At 61.6% G+C, this 18,709-nt stretch overlaps 3 protein-coding genes across 4 annotated transcripts in view; 2 read left to right on the forward strand and 1 right to left on the reverse strand.

Moving 5' to 3' along the window:
• The window catches only part of CFAP74 (cilia and flagella associated protein 74), a 66,570-nt gene extending 56,188 nt beyond the window's left edge, over window positions 1-10,382 (forward strand). The window contains 14 exon segments of the mRNA XM_087858679.1: window positions 2,615-2,891; window positions 4,074-4,172; window positions 5,314-5,453; window positions 6,044-6,178; window positions 6,341-6,450; window positions 6,586-6,641; window positions 6,748-6,867; window positions 7,092-7,247; window positions 8,094-8,223; window positions 8,444-8,767; window positions 8,770-8,955; window positions 9,195-9,325; window positions 9,547-9,681; window positions 9,877-10,382. Of these exon segments, the coding sequence (XP_087714805.1) occupies window positions 2,615-2,891; window positions 4,074-4,172; window positions 5,314-5,453; window positions 6,044-6,178; window positions 6,341-6,450; window positions 6,586-6,641; window positions 6,748-6,867; window positions 7,092-7,247; window positions 8,094-8,223; window positions 8,444-8,767; window positions 8,770-8,955; window positions 9,195-9,325; window positions 9,547-9,681; window positions 9,877-9,978 (2,101 nt within the window). The 3' untranslated portion in view covers window positions 9,979-10,382.
• A 2,732-nt stretch (window positions 10,383-13,114) lies between these two features.
• Window positions 13,115-15,014, forward strand: TMEM52 (transmembrane protein 52). Of its 2 annotated transcripts, XM_045803453.2 has the most exons (5): window positions 13,115-13,226; window positions 13,312-13,355; window positions 13,468-13,509; window positions 14,108-14,286; window positions 14,392-15,014. In XM_045803453.2, the coding sequence occupies exons 1-5, from the start codon at window positions 13,161-13,163 to the stop codon at window positions 14,565-14,567; spliced, it is 507 nt and encodes a 168-aa protein (XP_045659409.1). In that variant the 5' UTR covers window positions 13,115-13,160; the 3' UTR covers window positions 14,568-15,014. The 2 variants fall into 2 exon arrangements, with proteins under 2 accessions (XP_045659409.1, XP_087714844.1); XM_087858718.1 differs by lacking the exon at window positions 13,468-13,509 and having other exon boundaries at window positions 13,136-13,226.
• Window positions 15,015-15,165: 151 nt separating this feature from the next.
• CALML6 (calmodulin like 6) lies at window positions 15,166-17,881 on the reverse strand. The gene is made up of 5 exons (XM_087858723.1): window positions 17,783-17,881; window positions 15,983-16,277; window positions 15,726-15,870; window positions 15,548-15,648; window positions 15,166-15,475 (listed from the first exon to the last, which is right to left on the reverse strand). Exons 1-5 carry the CDS (start codon window positions 17,879-17,881, stop codon window positions 15,429-15,431), a joined length of 687 nt encoding a protein of 228 aa, XP_087714849.1. The 3' UTR covers window positions 15,166-15,428.
• Window positions 17,882-18,709: the final 828 nt, after the last annotated feature.

Below are 18,709 nucleotides of genomic sequence, written 5' to 3' on the forward strand. Positions count from 1 at the left end.
GCAGTGTGAGCGTGTGTGTGCGTGTGAGCACGAGGGGTGTGCATGAATGTGTGTGAGCATGCGCTGTGGACATGTGTGTGCATGTGAGTGTGCACATGTAGACGTGTGGTGTGTGTGTGCATGTGAACGTGCATGTGAGTGCATGTGTGTAGACATGTGCACAAGGGGTGTGCATGAATGTGTGTGAGCATGCACTGGACGTGTGTGTGCATGTGAGTGTGCACACGTGGACATGTGTGGTGTGTGAGTGCATGTGTGTAGACATGTGTGCATGTGAGCACGAGGGGTGTGCATGAATGTGTGTGAGCATGCACTGGACGTGTGAGTGTGCACATGTGAACATGTGTGGTGTGTGAGTGCATGTGTGTAGATGTGTGTGCGTGTGAGCACGAGGGGTGTGCATGAATGTGTGAGCATGTGCTGTGGACATGTGTGTGCATGAGAGCGTGCACATGTGAACATGTGTGGTGTGCATGTGTGTGCGTGTGAGCATGCACGTGTGAGTGTGTGTGAGTGTGCATGTGGTATGCAGAGTGTCCCTCTGCACCCCAGAGGACCCTGGACATGAGCCCCACTCTCTCTAATGCACTGTGTGATGGGGACAGTCCCTGGCCCTCCCTGAGCTTCCCATTTGCACCCTAACAGATGGGTTGGAGGACGTGGTGGAAAGAGAGAACTCAAACAGGGTGCAGAGGGGCTGGTCTGGGATAAGGGCCCTGTTCTTGCTGCTGCCTGAGACGACCAGCCCCAGTGAGGAATGTTCTGCAGCATCCTGTGCGGGTGTCCAGCTGGGCAATGAATCCCACTGCCCGCCCGCCCGCCCGCCCTCCTGTTTCCCTTCCTCTCTTCTCCTGTTCCCACCTGCATTTCAGCCTGTATTGTTGTTTGGCCCTGTCTGGGGGCCTGGGCAGCCCTGGATGGGGTCCAGCTCCCCGGAGCCCATGGGCCAAGCCCTCTTCTGGCCCCGGGCATGTGGCCATGGGCAGGACCAGTGATCTCCTGGGATCTGACAGTCTTGTGGGTGATCAGGAATAAGTCCACGGGTGGTAAGAATTCAGGGAATGGAGATAGAGCTAGAACCCACAAGGAAAATCAAGGGCCCTGACTACCCGCCTGCCACGTCCCCCATCAGGGTCTTGGGTAAAGCCCGCTGCCTCCCAGTCATAAGAATGGCAGCATCTGGCAAGTCGCAGTTGAGCCTTGGTGATGCCACGCCTGACAGGTGGGGGCTTCTGGTGCTTTCTTTGCAACAAAATGAAGGAAGGCGTAAGTGAGTCGCAAGAGGGGGATCATTCAAATTAATACTGGAAGACATGTTGCCTGTGATGTGGGTGCATAAGGAGAGGGTCATAGGGTTGAGTGATGCTGGGGGGCCAAGCTCCTCCATGCCCACCCCAGGGCCCTGCAGGGAAGCCAGGCATCACCCCCATCCCGTCACGCCACTCCTGATGCCGTAACCAGCTGGTGAACAGCAGCTCCATCCACTGTCCTGAAACACGTCCCGTGAAATCTCACTTTCTGTATGTAATGATTATCACATTTCATACGTTTATGGTTTCCCAGTTAACTGCATGCTAATAATAACCTCAATGATATTTCCACACAGAAGGATTTTTGTTCCACATTCAGAGCCTGTGGTCACAAGACACAAAAATATGTATCTCAGTATTTCAGTGCATGAGCAACGTTACCATCACAGCTGGGTTATGATAGGGCAGTCGACATCAGAGCGCTAAAACGTATGTAATTAGGGCAAAATTCAACACAGAGCGCGGTAGAAATCTGGATTCGAAGAAGATGTGGAATGGAAATATTCCAGTGGTTAAAATACCAAATATCTGTTCTTTTTTTTGTTTGATACATTATCTTAATTCAAACACCAAGCCGATCACACATGGTCCAAGAACACTCAAACCGAGGTTAGTCTTCAAAAGTCATAGCCCGCGCCGCCATGCTTGTCTGCGGCCTCACTGGTGTAAAACCACACCCGCACCTCCGTGGCCCCCAAACCCTGGGCAGAGCTTCGTTCCCTGTGAGCTGCTGGAAGCTGCCAGCCAGAGCACCTTGGCTCCTTTGTCCCAGCTCTGAAGAGCCCTAGGGCCTCTGCAGGGGTCAGAGGAACCCGCGCCATCCTGGCCAGGTGCCAAGATGTGCCCGTCGAGAAGGCTCCAAGGCTCACCAGCACCGGGACCTTCTCCACCGGCTTGCGGACACACGGGGCCGTGGTTCCAGGAGGGAAAGCCCACCTCCTGCATCTGTTCTTTTTCTCTAAAGGATGATGGCAGAAATCAACTCACTAGGGTTTCTAGATCCCTGTGCTCATATTTAAAGAGCAATTTATCGTTTTATTTTTAAATGTCAGTGCATATTTACAAAATAAGCCAGAAATTCCCCCCTCAGCAGCTCTCCTCCTCACGCGTGCACGGCGGTAGCAGCACCTTCAAGACAGTAAAACGCACTAAGGAGGCAGTGAGCAAAATCTGTGACAACTGCCGTCGTGGTCCCAGGCGCTGTGTCTATGCAGGCCACCGTCTCCTCAGGGGCCACCTTCCACAGCTCAGAGGGACCCCAGAGACGCACCCCCCTGCTGAGCCGCCCACACCGGCCCTTCCAGGTGCTTCAAGCTGGCGTGCCGGGCTGTGGGCGTCCACCCGCCCCTGGAGCTGTCCCACTACCAGGTCAAGTTCGCAGCCACCTCCCTGTACGACATGTCCGTGGCCACCCTGCACGTCATCAACTCTCACGTGAGCATGAACTCACTGACCCACTCCGTGCCCCGCATCGGCTCAGAGGACCCCTCTCCTGTGGGGCCCACGTCCTTCGAGTTCCTGCTGCCCCCGGACTCGCCCATCACCATCTCGCCCTCGGTGGGGACCGTGCTGCCAGGAAAGGCAGGTGTGAGCCCTGCAGGTAGGCTGGGGGGCGGAGCTCCCCTGGGATCCCAGCTCTGCCCAGCCTTGGCCACAGGGATGCAGCCTGGACAGCAGAGGCGGGGTGAGCTCTACCCCTCCTCAGGCCCAAGCAGGCCTAAGACGGTCTCCATGGCCCACGAGCCCCAGCCCAGCCCAAGCCCCAGCGGCGGGGGCACCCAAGGGTGGCTGACCCCACAAGCACTTGCCCAGGAGCTCTGGCGGTGTGGACTGAGGGAGGACGTGCAGAGCCCTGGATCTCACAGCAGATGGGCACAGGGGGCCTGGTCCCCGGAAGTGCAGGGTGGGTGTCCACTCAACTGAGGGCTCCCCCCGCCCAGCTCTGCCTGATAGACCAGAAGGAAACGAGGCCTGGAGGTAGAGCTTCCTCTCAGCCTGGGCCAGGGCCACCCAGCCTCCTGGAGCCCCGGTCTTTCCCTTCAAAAGCTAGGGTGGCTGCTGCCAGGACGAAGTGAGGAGGGGCACGTGAGGGTGCCGGGGACACCTGGGCCCTGGCGGCGTTTCAATTCGTGTGATCATTTAAAATGCATTTTATTAAATTTAGCAAATACTGCTTAAGTACCAGCCCCAGTGGGGGGTATTGTGGTCGGCTTCTGCGTTCTCTCCCTCTCCCTGCTCCCTCCCTTCCTCTTTCCTTTATTCTCCCCTCCCCATGCCATCTGCTCTGCCCCCCACTGTGTCGGCACCTCTGCTGTACTGAGCACTGGGGACACCTGGGAGTGAGCCCTCAGTAGGGCCCAGGACCTCCCTGCAGGCTGTGCCAGTCACAGGGACAAGTTGGGGTGAAGAACTCACCCTCAGATCTTGATGGCTGAATGCAAAGCTTCCTTTCTCACACATGTCATGCCTAATGTGAGCTGTGGGCGGGTCCTGGCCCATCAGGACATCCGTCAGGGGACCCCTGCCCTACATGATGAGAGTGGACTTGATGGTCGTGCACGGTAACCCACCTAGCCCCCAGGGGCAGTGGTCAGGGAGCATCCCCCTGGAAAGGGCCTTCAGGAAATGAGGTGACGAGTGTCCTGCCAGGAGTGTCAGAGAGCATGACCTGGGGACATGCGGGGGGGGGGGAACCTCGGGGTGCTGAGGAGGACAGGGCACCAGCAGGGGCCAGCTCTGCCCTCTGGGCGGCTCTCCCTGCAGAGATGTCTGATCCAGGTGGCCTTCCGGCCCACGCTGCCCAGCCCGCTGATCCACCAGGAAGACTCCCAGGCCCTGACCAAACCAGTGGAAGTCAGACCGGTGCGTGGGGGACTCCAAGAGGAGGGGCGTGGGGGCACAGGGCGGGGGCTGTGGCTTCCTGCACACCCCCCACCCCGAGGTTCCAGGGGGCCAGGCTGGCGTGCCGCCGGGAGCGCTGGGTGGACTTTGTGGAGCGTGGTGTGTCAGCCTGCTTTCAAAGCATCTCCTCCTGTCCGGACAGCATCACCAGGAAAGGCTAGGTCCCCAGGGGCCGATGCACTGAGAAGCAGGTGGGGCTTTAACGGAGGGAGAGCAGATAAAATGGCAAAGGGGCCCATGACCCTGGACAAGTGTGGCTCCTTACAACCGTAAAGGAAAGCCCGTGAAAAGGGCCTCACAGATGTAAACCTGAAAGAAGGGAGGGGCGCCTGGGCGGCTCAGTCAGTTAAGCGTCTGCCTTCCCCTCAGGTCATGAGCTCAGGGTCCTGGGATAGCATTGGGCTCCCTACTCAGCAGCGAGTCTGCTTCTCACTCTCCCTCTGAACCCCCCTCGTGCGCTCTATCTCAAATAAATAAAATCTTAATAAGTAAATAAAGAGATTTCTTTAAAAAAAAAAAAAGAAGAAGAAGATGAAGGGAAGCATAACCCCCCGGGATGGAGCCCAGGAGGGTCAGGCCCACTGCCCTTGCCGGCTGCAGACGGGGCAGCCTGGGGGCTCCTGCAGGGAGAAGGTCCCACGGACCCACACAGAGCTGTGCAGTCATGCGGCCTAGAGCGACAGCTGCCCCCTGCTGCCCTGGGGACGCAGCGGGACACGAAGCCCACTTCTCCAGTGTCTGGCACACACAGGGGAAGCCCTTGCCTTCCTGCAGTGAGGCGTTGGGGGGCGGCACCAGGAAGGAGGACCCCTGGTCCCGGGTGGATCCTCCCTCTGTTGCCTGTTCCCCACTACTGAGGGCAAACGCTGGGGTCAGTGCACAGGCCCAGAGGGGGTCTCTGGACACTTGGCTGCCCTTTGCACCTGTGGTCAGTCTTCCTGAGGAAGCCGCTTAGTGCTTGGGTCCCCACCCCTCCGAGCCCACGCCCTTGGGGCCCCTGCACAGGGCAGTCTGCCCAGGCCTGCGCTGGTGGAGAGCAGGCTACGAGGGGCAGCCAGCAGTGCCCGCTGGGCTGAGCAGAGCTGGCCTCTCTGCACCCCAGGTCCGCAAGGACACAGTCACCCAGAGGAAGGACCTAAGGAGACAGTCCTTCTCCACGCTTCGGCTGCAGAACCAAGACCAACTGCTCCGGACCTCAACCACCCCGACCTCAGAGCCGTATAAGCAGGACCTCAAGTTCAGGTAGCCCCCCTCCACCGCCCTCTGTGCGCATGTGATGAGACCCTGTCCTGATCCCCATGGCGACTTTCCCCCACAGGCTGCCTGGAACAGAGCTATTTTGAGCCATGTGACTGGAAGTCCAGGGCTGGGCTAGCTTCAGGCACAGTTGAATCCAGGCGCTGCCTTGAGGCCCCTTAAGCTCTGGCTTCCTGAGCATCTGTCCACCCCATTCCCATGGGCCTGGTGTCCCTATGCACAGCCTCACACCATGCGCTGGGGAGACCCTGCTGCTCCTGACTCCCGTATCCCCAGCTCAGCAGCCCCAGCCTCCCCAGGTGCAAAATGAGGCCAGGAGAGCTCTGAGGGGCTTGAGTCACTTGCCTGCCCTAGGCCTGAGGCCCCTCTTGTTAGGTGCCTGACCAGGTCTGTGGGGTAGGGAGAACCTCCCACAGGAACCACGAAAGGGTAGGACAGCCACAGCCTGGGGCCCCTTCCCCTCTGGTCCAGGGCCCTGGGGAGCAGGTGTGGCCTTGTGGGCCCCCCTACTGCCCCAGGAGAGCATGTGCAGTGCGGATGCAGGAGTGTGAGTGCAAGCTGCTGCCTCATTCCAGTTCCGACGAGTACCAGGCTGCCCAGGCCACGCTGGCCAGATCTTTCCAGGGGAAGTTTGACAAGTTTGTGGTTCCCTGTGTTGTTGCCAGTGGTGACACCAAAGACAGGAAGGGGACAGAACCCCTGAGCTTCAGGTGCGGTGCTCTGGTCGGGGCAAGGGGTGTCTTCCAGAAAGTCACCGTCCCTCCTGTGCTACCAGCCCTCTGGGGCCCCGGAGGGAAGGGCACAGTGGCCGGAGTGGGCAGGACAAGGGCGGGGAGGTGGGGCACAGTGCCATCAACACACCCTCCCCCCAGTCCTCACAACACCCTGTACCTGGAGCTGTGGTGCCCGGCAGTGCCACCGTCTATTGTGGTGACCTCCAACAAAGGCCAAACCATCTCCAACTTCGGTGACATCGCTGTAGGTGAGTCTTGACTGGGCCCAGCCCCCCACGTACACCCCCACCCCAGGGACTCGGCCCTCCCACAGTTACCGCCTGGGTTCCCACACCCCACTCCTGGGCCTAGGGCTATACCCTGATTCCACCATCCCATTTCAGGACACCACGGCATAAAAAAGGTCTCCATCCAGAACATCTCCCCAGAGGATCTTGCTGTATCCTTGTCCACACCCAGCCCAGGCAGCCTACATGGACGGGACAGGAGCTGGTGGGGGGCTTCAGTCCTGCCCTGGCCACCTCTCCTTGACACTGGGCCCTCAGGTGGAGTTCTCCATGCTGAACCCCAATGGTCCCTTTGTCCTGCTGAACCCCATCAGCAAGCTGCTTGCTGGCGAGACCCAGGTCCTGACGCTGTCCTTCTCTCCCCATGAGAGCGTCCTGGTGAGTCCCAGGCCCACTTTACACCGTGCTGCAGCCCACGTGCTCAGGGCCCTGGGGGCGGCCGGTCCCCCTAGGCTCTCACCTCTGGTGGGCAAGCAGGAGGAGGCTAGGGAGCTCAGAGCAGTCTCAGCTCCAGCCTGCCCTGTCCCAGCTGCTCCCAGCAGAGCTCCGGCACATGCCTCTGACAGGTGTCTGCTCCATGCTAATGGACATGGTCTCCATAGGCCCAAGAAACACTGAACATCATCACCAAGAGAGGCACGCTTTCCCTGACCCTCATGGGCACCGGCGTGGCATCCATGATCACATGCTCCATTGAAGGGGACGTTCTTGACATGGGTTATGTGATTGCCAGAGAGTCTGTGTCCTCAAGCTTCAAGGTGAAGCACATCACAGGGGGCCTGGTGCCTGCCCTGGTCTCCTGGGAGGGGGCTCCACCCTGGGAGGGATCAGACCTGCCTTGGTAGGGAAGCCAAGAGAGGTGCAGGCCACCCCCACTCCAGCCACCCCCCCGCCCAGCAGCTGCCCCCTCCATTGCCCTGTCCAGCACCCCTCCCTCCACCCCTCATCTGCTCGGCCTCAGTGCTCCCTATCTTCCCGCTCAGGGCCTTTGCAGGAGCCATTCCATCTGGGATGAGGAGGAGCTCAGCTCAGACACTGCTGGGAGGGGGAGGGCGGTTACAGATTTCTCTGGCCAGCTCACACTGCCCTGTGGCCTCCCACCCCCTGTGGGAGGGCAGGCCTAGCTCCGCATACTTCTCCAATGTCCGAGGGACTCACCAGCCTTGCGACCAGGCAACCAACAGGATACCTGCTTCGCCCACTGGCTTAGGTCGCGACCTGGCACTGAGCCCAGAACAGGGATTCCCTGAATTGTTTCACTGAGAAGTGGGTGAGGGCAGGGGAGAGACTGGGCAAGGATGCTGGTTCTGCTGAAGGCTAGCCTGAGCCTGACAGCAGAGGGCGCTCTGGAGAACCGAGGGCACCGCGGATCCAGAGGGGTACCAGCCTTTCAGGGGGGGTAAGGTGAGGCGGGACGAGATGAAGCAACCGCTCCACAGAGTGCGGAGAGCGCAAGGTGAAAAAGATCGGGCAGGAGCGGGACTGGACACCCCGCTAGGTGTGCTCCCCGGGGGGGGAGAGCGAGCTGCGAGCCGAGACCCCTCTGCGGCAGCCTGCGCGGGCGGCGGGGTGGGTAGTCCGCTGAAGGTCGCCCCTCCTCGCAGCTGCAGAACCACTCCACGCTGCCCATCAAGTTCTCCCTGCAGCTGGACAGCCTCTCCCGCTCCGGGAGCGCAGCCCGGCAGCGGCTGCCGCAGTTCCTCGCCTCGCGGGCGCAGAGGACCGAAGTAGTGGGTGAGCGGGCGGGCGGCTGCCGGGAAGGGCCGCGGGGCAAGGCCCGGCGAGGTGCGAGCGCAGCGCGGGCGGCGGGGGCGGGGCGGGGGGGGCTGGGGCAGGGGCGCAGGCGCGGAGGGGGAAGCGGGCCGCGGATTGGGGGGGGGGGGCCGGGGCTCCCGCCCGGGACGCTGCTGACTGGGGGGGGGGGGGGGGGCTCGCCGCGCCGCCCGACCCGCAGGCACTCAGAACCACAGCGGCCAGAGCGTGTTCAGCGTGGTCCCGGTCGAGGGCATCATGGACCCGGGCAAGGCGCAGGGCTTCACCGTGACCTTCAGCCCAGACCACGAGAGCCTGTACTTCTCCGACAGGCTGCAGGTCGTGCTCTTCGAAAAGGTGTGGCTCCGCGAGCCCAGCCTCGACCCCTCTTCCCGCGTGTCCAGGGCCCTTCCGGCTTTCCCGGCCTGTCCTACTCTGGAGGCCCTGGCCGGTGGATGGGGGCTCCGCGCCACGGGTGTCGTCAGGTGGAGAGGCCAAGGGCCCAGGTCCCATGGGCCCACACTCTCCTGGAGCCCCAGTCATGGGTCACAGGACGATGCTGCTGTGCTCCTTGTCCCCAGAAACTCTCCCACCAGATCCTTCTGAAGGGCGCGGCCCGCGAGCACATGATGTTCGTGGAGGGCGGAGACCCCCTGGACGTGCCTGTGGAGTCCCTGACCGCGATCCCCACCTGCGACCCTGAGCGCAGAGAGGGTGAGCCCTGGGGGGGGGGGGGCTCGGTGCAGTAAGAGAACCCCTCCTGCTGCCCACCTGCACCCTTAGCCCTAAGAAGATGGAAGGGTAGGGCGGTCATTCCTGGCCCATCCCCCAAAGGGTGGGGTCATGCTAAAGAGAGATTTCCAGGGGACCAGCTGACCCTAGGCAGCTCCCTCACTCTCTGGGTGGCAGCCCCACCCCATGCCATCAGCCCCCAGCCAGTTCTCTCTCTTCAGAAGCAGAGGAGCTGAAGCCCATCCTGGTGACCCTGGATTACATCCAGTTAGACACAGACAAGCCAGCCCCACCTGCCACCCGAGAGCTGCAGGTGGGCTGCATCCGGACCACCCAGCTGTCCCCAAAGAAGGTGACCACAACTGCCCAGGCCCACGCAGCCCCTCTGCAGCACCCCCTGCCTGGGCAGCCTGGGCCACTGCCGGCCTGGCCCCTGGATAGATATGGGCTGGGTAGCCTGCTGGTCAGGGCTGAGAGGGCAGGTGGAGTCGGCTACCCTCGAGCCCAGTCCCACTGCTTCCTGGGAGCTGTGCCTGGCCTGCCAGCCCTACCTGCAGCTCCAGTGTCCCGCAGACTGTCGAGTTCAGCCTGGACGGCGGCACGTCTCTGCAGCACAAGGGCTTCACCATCGAGCCCTCCAGGGGCTCTGTGGAGCGTGGCCAGACCAAGACTCTCACCATCTCCTGGATGCCGCCTGCCGATTTCGACGTAAGTGCCGCAGACTGGCTGGGAAGCCCTGCAAACACCAAAGGCTTGGCGGGATGACACCCCTGCCCCACCCAAGGAGAGGGCTGCTGGGTGGGCCCTGGGCAGGTGAGGTAGGTAGTGGGCAGTAAGACAACACATGCGTCTGGTGGGCCGGGGGACTGAGGGTCTCCTTCCTTCCTTCCCCTCCCATTCCAGCCAGATCATCCGCTCATGGTGTCAGCCCTGCTGCAGCTCAAGGGGGACGTGAAGGAGACTTACAAGGTCCTCTTTGTGGCCCAGGTGGTGACCAGCCCCTGAGGCCACAGGAGTCTCTCCAGAGCTCCCTCAAACCCTCTGCTCACCCTTGAAGCCCTCCCCTGGTCTGTAAACCAGGATAAACCACCCACAGGCTTGGGACCTGGGCACCCCCGCTGGGCAGGTTCAAATGTGCAGCCCTCTGAGTGACCCCAGGGCACCCCAGCCCCCCAGGCATGGCCACTTCCTGCTGCCCCGGACCCAGTGAGTCCAGAGGCCGGAGAGCACCCCCTCCCCGGCCCCACTCAGAACCAGCAATAAGGCGAGTCCTACCCACAACCCTCTCTTACTCTGAGCCCCTCAGAACCCCCAGCCCCACCAGTACCCACCTGCCCAGCCTTTAGAAGCCCTGGTGGGGGGAAGAGCTGCCCCCACAGGTCTGTCAATAAACCTTCTGGGCTTCTTCATACAGGCCTGAAGTGTGGGATACATACCAAATCAGAGATAGGGACAGATCCCTGGGGAGGCAGCACCCTGCCTCCTACCCCCCACACACACACACCCATACACACAAATCAGTCCATAAACAATGAACTCTGCCCCTCTGGAGGGTGGTGCCTGGATCACTGGGGAAACCGCTAGCAAGGCAGGGTGCTGGGGATACAGGCTGGAGTTGAGACTTGCCTGGACCCAGTGAGGCCCTGCAAAGATGGAGAAGGGTACAGGAGGCTCCAAAGCCAATGGGTTCCTTTAGGATTCTCTGCTTCTCCCAAGTTTCAGGATCCCTGATGTCCCCAAGGAAGGAGGGAGCAAATGTGGGGGACTCATGCTCAGGGCCTCCCTCAGTGTCTAGCTGGGGTCCAGGGAGAGGCCCAGAGCATAAGTTTTGTTTTCCATTTTTCTGGACAGAGTCCAGGCTCAGCCTTCTGGGCTCCAACAGGTCCTTAAAGGCAGAAGCCCCACAGGCCATATGACACTCCTGGGAGCTCAGAATGTCCCCTTGCCCCAGCACCTGCCTTCTGGAGAGCGCTGGTTGGACACTGTCCCCACAGAGCCCATCCAGTCTGGCCCCTCTGTACACAGCGTGCCCTACCCACCAACCCCAGTCCCGTGCCTGACAGCAGGAGAGCACGTGCAACTTCCCTAGCAAGAATGGAGGGTATGATGCATCTGGGGACTTCCCTGGGCACAGGCTTCAGGACCCCACCTGTCCTAACCCCAGTTCCTTGGTGCCCTTGATGCCTGGGAGCCTGCCATCTCCCTCACCTGAGGCCAGTACGGTGACCTTACAGTGGAGTTTTGCAGGACTTCTGTCAGCCCCTCCTGGGGCTGACCAGCCATAGCCCAAGCCACTTTCTCACCAGATGAGAGAAGTCAGGCTCCAGGAGCCCGGTCAAATGCAGGCCCTAGGAGGTGGTGCTCCCTGCAGGGCATGATCCCTGCCTCCTTTTCTGCTGCTGGCAAGAGGGGCAGGCCACTCTTCTAAACCCCGGCCTCAATCTCCTGCTAACAGGCCCTGGTACTCACTGGCCAAGGCCCTGCCAGAACTCCTGTGCACTGGCTGGACTTCTGTCCATCCTCCTCCCTCCCATCCAGCAAAGGCAAGAGGGAGGAGGAGGAAGGATGGCCAGGAGCCAAGCTCAGCCAGCCTGGCTGGAGCAAGGTGGGCAGGAGGGGCCCTGGGGTGCCATGGCACAGCCTGGAGGTCCAGAACAGCTTCGGGCCAAGATCAAGCGAGATCAAAGAGCAGGGGCCTGGCCGATCCAGTCAGGAGAGCCAAGCCCAGGAGGCCCTTACAATGGGGAAGACTCATGGAGAGTATGTTCTGAATGCAATTAAGAAAGGCAGGTCAGGGCGCTGGGGTGTCTCAGTCGGTTAAGCGACCAACATTGATTTCTGCTCAGGTCATGATCCCAGGGTCCTGGGATCAAGCCCCGAGTTGGGCTCCCCACTCATCTGGGAGTCTGCTTCTCCCTCTCCCTCTGCCCCTTCACCTCCCCCTGCGTGTGCTCTCTCACTCTTGTTCTCTCTCTCAAACAAATAAAATCTTGAAAAAAAGAAAGAAGGGAGAGAGAGAAAGAAAGAGAGGGGGAGGAAGGAAGAAAGACAGGTCAGGGGTGCCTGGGTGGCTCAGTTGGTTAAGCCACTGACTGATTTTAGCTCGGGTCATGATCTCAGGGTTGTAGGATTGAGCCCTGCCTCAGGCTCCAAGCTTACAGGGGGTCAGCTTCTCTCCCCCTCCCTATCCCCCACCCCTACTCGGCTCACTAGTGCTGGCACGCTCTCTCTCTAAAATAGATGAATAAATCTTAAAAAAAAAAAAAAAAAAAAAGGTTAAGGGTAGCTGCTCCTTCCACTTGCCTGACCACTCTGCACCTTTGCACTGCCGACCACCTCCCTTAGCCTGACCTCCAGATGGTGGAGTAGAGGCCAGAGAGAACCAACCTAACAGTGCCACTAGACTGGGGAGAAGGGTGGTGAGGTGGAAAAAGTGGCCCCCAGTCTTTCCTGGCAGAATGGACAAAAGGCATTCTGTGACCCCCAGACCCCGAGACCACAAGGACCACAGAGGCCACACGCCCTAGGTTGGGCACTTTCAAGGCGAGGTGCTCTGGAAACGGGGTTAGCTCCCAGGACGCCGCAGGGGCCGGGGACCACGCTCAGACTGCGGTGGGCCTGCCCCTGGCCAGCCTCAGACAGTGAGCGCCCGCAGCGTGCGAGCAAAATAAATGTCGTTGAACAACACGCTGGGAACCCCCCAGAATCTGGACTGTCTCAGCCTTCTGCCTTGAGGGCCGCGGTGTGTGCGAGTTCCGCCACTTTTGTCCTGGCCGCCACCCTCCAAGGCCACACCCTGTGCAGCCGCGGGCACCACAGCGGTCGCCCGGCCCGCACCGAGCCTGACTGCAGGACAGGCCTGGCCCGGCCGGGATGGGGGCTCTGCGCCCGGGCGGAGGGCAAGACCCAGGTCCCTCCGCCCGGAGACTCCAGGCTCGCAGGCTCACGGGACCCGCGTGGCGGGTGGGGCCGTGGGGCGGGGCTCGCGTGGGGCGGGGCTTCGAGAGGCGGTGCCTCTGGCGGGCGGGGCTTTGGGCCAGGGGATCCGGGGTGAGGCCGCAGGACCGGCCTCCGACGGGCGGGGGCACTGGGGCGTGGCTACGCGTCTCGGGGGCGGGGTTTGCGCGGGGCGGGGCCTCCATAAAGTGGCGCGGCCCGCGGGCTCGCTCTCCCTGTCCGCGCCGAGCATGGTGTTGGGGGCGCCGGCCTCCCGGGCGCTCCTACTGCTGCCGCCGCTCCTGCCGCTGCCGCAGGTGGGTCGCCGGCGCTCGGCTCGGGCACCGCGGGGCGGGTCTGCGCTCGGCGCGGCCCGGCCCGGGCTCACCCCTGTCCCCACAGGTGGCGCTGGGCTTCGCGGACGGCAGCTGCGACCCCTCGGACCTGTAAGTCAGGGGGGTGGGAGCCCGGGCCTGGCCCCGCCCTGTGGGGGAGGTTCGGGCGGGACCGTCGGCCCGGCCGGTGCCCCGCCTGCTCCAGGTGTCGCCGTCCCCGCAGGTGCCCGCCCCAGGCCCGCTGGAGCAGCCTGTGGCACGTGGGGTAAGTGGAGGCCGCGGCGTTCACCCCCAACCCTCCTGGCTCCACGGATGAGGAGTCGCCAGCCCTGTCCCCTTCCGGGCGCTGATGGGAGGGTGCTGGGGCCCTCAGCAGCCTCCCAGGCTGACCCCTGCCTCCAGCCCTCAGCACCAGGACGGCCTCTCTTGTGGGCCCTGCCCCAGTCCGGGACTGTTCGGGCACCCAGGCCCTTGGCAGGACTTCCCTTCATAGCCCGCTTGCCCACTTCCCACCCCCTCCTTCCTCGCCCCTGCCGGAGGCCCCTGTGAACATGGTCATTGGTCTGGGCACAGAATTGTGCAGATGGCCTGGGACAGTGTGTCCTGGGAGTGAGCCCAAGGCACTTGTGGCCAGCCCTGGAGAGAGCCAGGACAGGCCTGGCAGCAGGATGCCAGGACGGGCGGCTCCTCGGGCCCAGCTCTGGCCTGGAAGGAGGTCTCTGGCCTGGAGAGACGTTCTCTGGTTTTCTTTTATCCTGCCCATTGTCCTGTCTAGGGTGGTTGGGCCATGACTGCCCCTGGGGAGCAGGTCCCCGGTGGCCAGGGGTCAGTCCAGTTGCAGGGTCTTGCTCCTCTCTGCACAGGCTTATATTACTCACTGTCCTTCTGCTGCTGCTGTGTGGGGTCACAGCCAGCTGTGTCCGGTTCTGCTGCCTCCGGAAACGGGTACACAGCCAGCCACACCTGCCACCAACACCTCAGCCTTGCGACCTGACAGTCAGCCCTATGGACAGTGACAGCCCTGTGCACAGCACTGTGACTTGTGAGTGCCTGCAGACCTCACCTGTTGGCTTGCCCACCTGCAGGGGGATGTGGGGGGCGGGTGAGAGCAGACTCATCCCCACAAACCCCCTCTGGTTCCCTGCAGCTTACAGCTCTGTGCAGTACCCGCTGGGCATGCAGCTGCCCCTTCCCTTTGGGGAGCTGGACCTCGACTCCATGACCCCTCCTGCCTACAGCCTGTATGCCCCTGAGCTGCCGCCCTCCTATGAAGAGGCTGTCAAGATGGCCAAACCCAGACAGGAAGAGCCACCCCCCTCTTAGTAACCCAGTCCTCTCCCTGGGTCCTGAGGCCTAGAGACATTGGCGGGACTCCGGGAGCCAGGCTCCAGTGCCCAGCATCCCCAGCGGTAGCCCTGGTGTCCCTCAAAGGCAGAGGAAAACTCTCTTGAACCTCCCAGTTCTGCCAGCCACCCTGTGCTCAGAGGGGACCAGTGCGAGGGCACCCCCAGCACACCCCTACCATCCTTCCCCAGGGAAGGCCAGCCCGTCCAGCACATTGCTGCAGCCCTGGCCTCGTTGCTATGTAACGCCAGGCGGCCCAGCCAGCTGGCCCTGTGTTGGCCACACACATGCACCCACACACACTAGGGCATGCACACGCAGGCTGCTGCATTCACCCCTGACCCCACAGGCCTAAGCCTCAGGGCTCGGGGCTGGCTGTGACACCCCCAGCTTTTTGGAGAGAGAATAAAGTTTGTACCTAAGTGATCTCCATCTGTAGGAAAAGGCTCTGGGAGGGGCCTGTGGGTAGCCACCCCCAAGTGCAGACAGAAGGGCAAGTGGTAGTCTTCGACCTGCCCCAAATCTGGCTTTCAGGTTGGTGCCCAGAGCCCTGAGCTAGGCAGTGCGTGGTGTCAGATGTCACAGCAGGAATGATGGCCATGTGCCATGGCTGCCCTAGGAAAACCCTCTCCTTTCTCCAGTCCCAAATCCTTGCCAGCCCCTCCTTTCTGGGCTAAGTAGGGGCAGTGAAACACACCTTAGTCGGGCTGGAGTGTTTATTGGCCAGAGGTGGGGCCGGGTGGGGTGGGTGGCTGTGTGGGCGGCCTGGGGGCAGCACTGTGGGCAGCAGCAGGCAGTGGCCTTCTTCGGGCAGGCCTCCCCCGGCCACAGCACCTGCTCCTACTGGACCAGCTTGAAGGACTCTCCGGTCATCATGGCCACAAACTCTGGGAGCAGAAGGACAGGTCAGCCACCAGCCTGGCCCAGCCGCCCGGCTCCCAGGCCCGTCCCTCACTCACCCTCGTAGTCGATGGTCCCATCCCCGTCCTTGTCAGCCTCCTTCATCATCTGCTCAGCCTCGACCTCATTGAGGGGCTCACCTGCGTTCATGAGCACATACCTGCGGGGCCCCCAGGCTGAGTGGCAGCCCAGAGGGTTCTGGCCCTCTCCCACCCCCTGCCCAGCTCCAGGCCCTACTTGAGTGTGTCCCAGTCGATGTAGCCCTTGCCCTCCTTGTCGAAGACACGGAACGCTGCCCTCAGCTCGCCTTCCTGGTTCTGGGCCTTTTCCCAGTAAATCCCCATCAGGGCCAGGAAGCTGTCACAGTTGAAGAATCCTTTGTCTGCAGGGAGCAAGCAGCAGGCCCGGCCGCGTGAGGGTGAGCTGGTGCGGCCGTTCCCGCTCACACTCACAGGTGACCCCCCCACCCAGGGCTGCCCCCAGCCCAGCCTCACTGTCTCTGTCCACGTCCTTGGCCATGGAGGCCAGCTCGCTCTTGGTGGGATTGATGCCCAACAGGCTCATGAGCCGCTCCAGCTCTCCGGTCTTCACCTCCCCATTGCCCTCCTCATCGAACATCTCAAAGACCCCCTTGTACTCCTTGATCTGCTCAGCTGTCAGGCGCTCCGTCTGCAGGGACACCGGTCCAGCTTCACCGGGGCCTCCTCTGCCCCTCAGTCCGAGGAAGGTTGGAGGCCCCAGCACACATGGCACCCCTCCCTGTCCATCCACTTGGCAACCCTTCAGGGACTAAGGTTAAAAAAGGAGGCCCCCAGCCCAGAGCAGCTTCCAGATAAGGGGGCACAAGGGTTAGGTCTGGAGGGGTGAGTGGGACCCTGCCACGCAGCTTCAGGGGAAGGACACACGAGGCAGAGGCCAGGTGTGGGACACCAAGGCTCAGGGCCAGCCATGTGAGGGAGTATCGGTGGGCCCAGTCTCTGAGGCCGAGGCCATAGACACCAGGTGAGACCAGGTGAAGGACGCCATGGGGAAGCATGACCCAGGTCAGGGTAAAGGACCCCAGCCTGTTCTGGCATTTCTGGGGCCCCTGACCTCCCCTGCCCGCCACTGCCATGGCAGCTTTCAAAAAGGGCTCCCCTATCCCAGCCCCCAGAGTAAGGGTGGCGTCAGCAGCCAGCAGGGCTCAGCCTTGGCCCCCCACACTGCCCTGTCCCTCCAGCCTTGCTGAACTGCTCCCTCGATTCCCAGAGAGACACTCATACCCTCAGGTATGGCCCCAGCCCATGCCTGTGCTTGGAGGCCCTGTCCCATCCTCTCTCCCCCCGGACACTGCTCCGAGCACCCTCTCCACCACCCAGCCAGCCCACCAGGGGCTCTGCCGGGTGCCGGGAACAGCCTTACCATGTCTGTGGCCGACGGGGAGGACACTGCGCAGTGGCACCAGAGATCAGGGGCGGAGGTGTCAGCCGCATTTAGCTGGGCCCAGCTGCCTGGGGTCCCCAGAGTCCAGATTCCAAGATCCTTGTATGGCGGGGAGATCCTGCAGCCCTATTTTGGGCCAGGCTTGGCCCTTCCCAACATAGCCCCTCCTGGCCCTCCTTGGCCTGAGCCTCCCCTCACCCTGAAGCTCCCTTTCGGACCCTAGGTGCCAGCTAAGGCCCCTGGCCCAGCCTCGGCCCTCTGGAGCCGAAGCACAGGTAGACACCATGGACTGAGGGCCAGGAAAGGGGCTGCCTGGTGGCCCGGGAGGCCCAGAGTGTTTGCACATTGTTCGTCCTTTGCTGTTTCCTCTTCACCGTGTCAACCTCCTCAAATCTCCTTCCCCACAGCGACCCCCTTCCACCGTTCTGCCGCAGGACCCTCACACAGCCTGTCATCATTACATGAGTGTTCTTTCTGAATGCCCACCCTGGCCTCGTGACACCCCCAAATCCCTGTGGGCCCAGTGCTTTGCAGGCAGTCTTTAAAGACAGGTTGAGAGAATGAATGCATCCCTCTGGCCACCCTGTGCAGAAGGGGCTGGAGGTCTGCAGTCCAGGGAGGAGACAGCTGGACATGGAGTGGGGGCGAGAGGGGGCCAGACTGGCTACCAGGAGGCCAGACCAGGTTTCCTCTGAGCAGCCAGGGGCTATTCTGGGGTTTCTCGGAGAAACCTGACCTCCCTTCCACTCAGAACAGCAAAGCTGGCTCCCGAGGGAGCCTCATGGCCTGACCGTTCAGTGACAAGCTGCCCGAGCAGCACGCACACCCCACGTACGTGCGCTCAGCCCTTGGACACACACACCCACGCTTACCCCACCAAGGGCCTCCTTCCTCCCACCCTGGCGCTGAGCACAGGACCCACTGGCCCGGCCACAGGGCTGGAGGCTTGTGGTTGCAGGCTGGAGCCTCATGGGTTGAGAGGACTCCTCCCATCCCTGCCTCCAGCTCCCCCCAGGGATGGTCACAGATGGGCGCCCCCACCTAATACCCTCACGCCTGTGCGTGGCCCCCCCAGAGTCACACAGACACACGCCTGCCCCAGCCCACAACTGCCTGATGATCTGAGCAGGTGAGATGTGCTGTGGCCCCACCGGCTCGGCTCTGGGCCTGCCAGAGTGTCTGAAGCCTCCGGGACGCTCCCCACTGAGGCCCAGGCCAGCTGCTGAGGCCACAGGATTTGTGCTGACGCACAGGATGGCTCCAGCGGGCACCCGGCCAGAAGGCCCAGGGGACAGGGTTGAAGGGGAAGCCGGCTGCGGGTCTGCGGGGTGGTCCCCTACCTTTGCCCTGGCTGCGCTCTCTCGTCCTGGTTTCAGGCTTTGTGATGATAAGAAAAGACTCTCCCACTCCCTTCCCTTGAAAAGCTCAGACTAGAACAGGAGTCGGAAACATTTCAATAAACTAGTCCCCTCTAGACATCCCAACCACCACACGGGGGCAGGAGGCCAATGAGCAAAGAAAGCGAGACCAGGTGGTGGCCTGAGGAGAAAGCAGGTGCGAGGGCCAACTTCCCGCGTCTAGCTGGACTGCGGAGCCCAGACTTCTGCTCCCACACTAGTCTAGATGTCGTTACGAAGGGGTTTTTTCCATATATTTATTGATTACAGTGATGAAATCAACATAAACTATTACTTGGGGAGAACTGACATTTACTAAACATCTGTTACAAACCACAATCTTTTTTTAAAAAAAAAAAGATTTTACAAATTAAATTAAAAAAAAAAGATTTTACAAATTAA

Source organism: Ursus americanus, chromosome 33 (assembly GCF_024610735.1).
Source record: "Ursus americanus isolate L20-20 chromosome 33, mUrsAme1.1.p, whole genome shotgun sequence".
NCBI lineage: Eukaryota > Metazoa > Chordata > Mammalia > Carnivora > Ursidae > Ursus > Ursus americanus.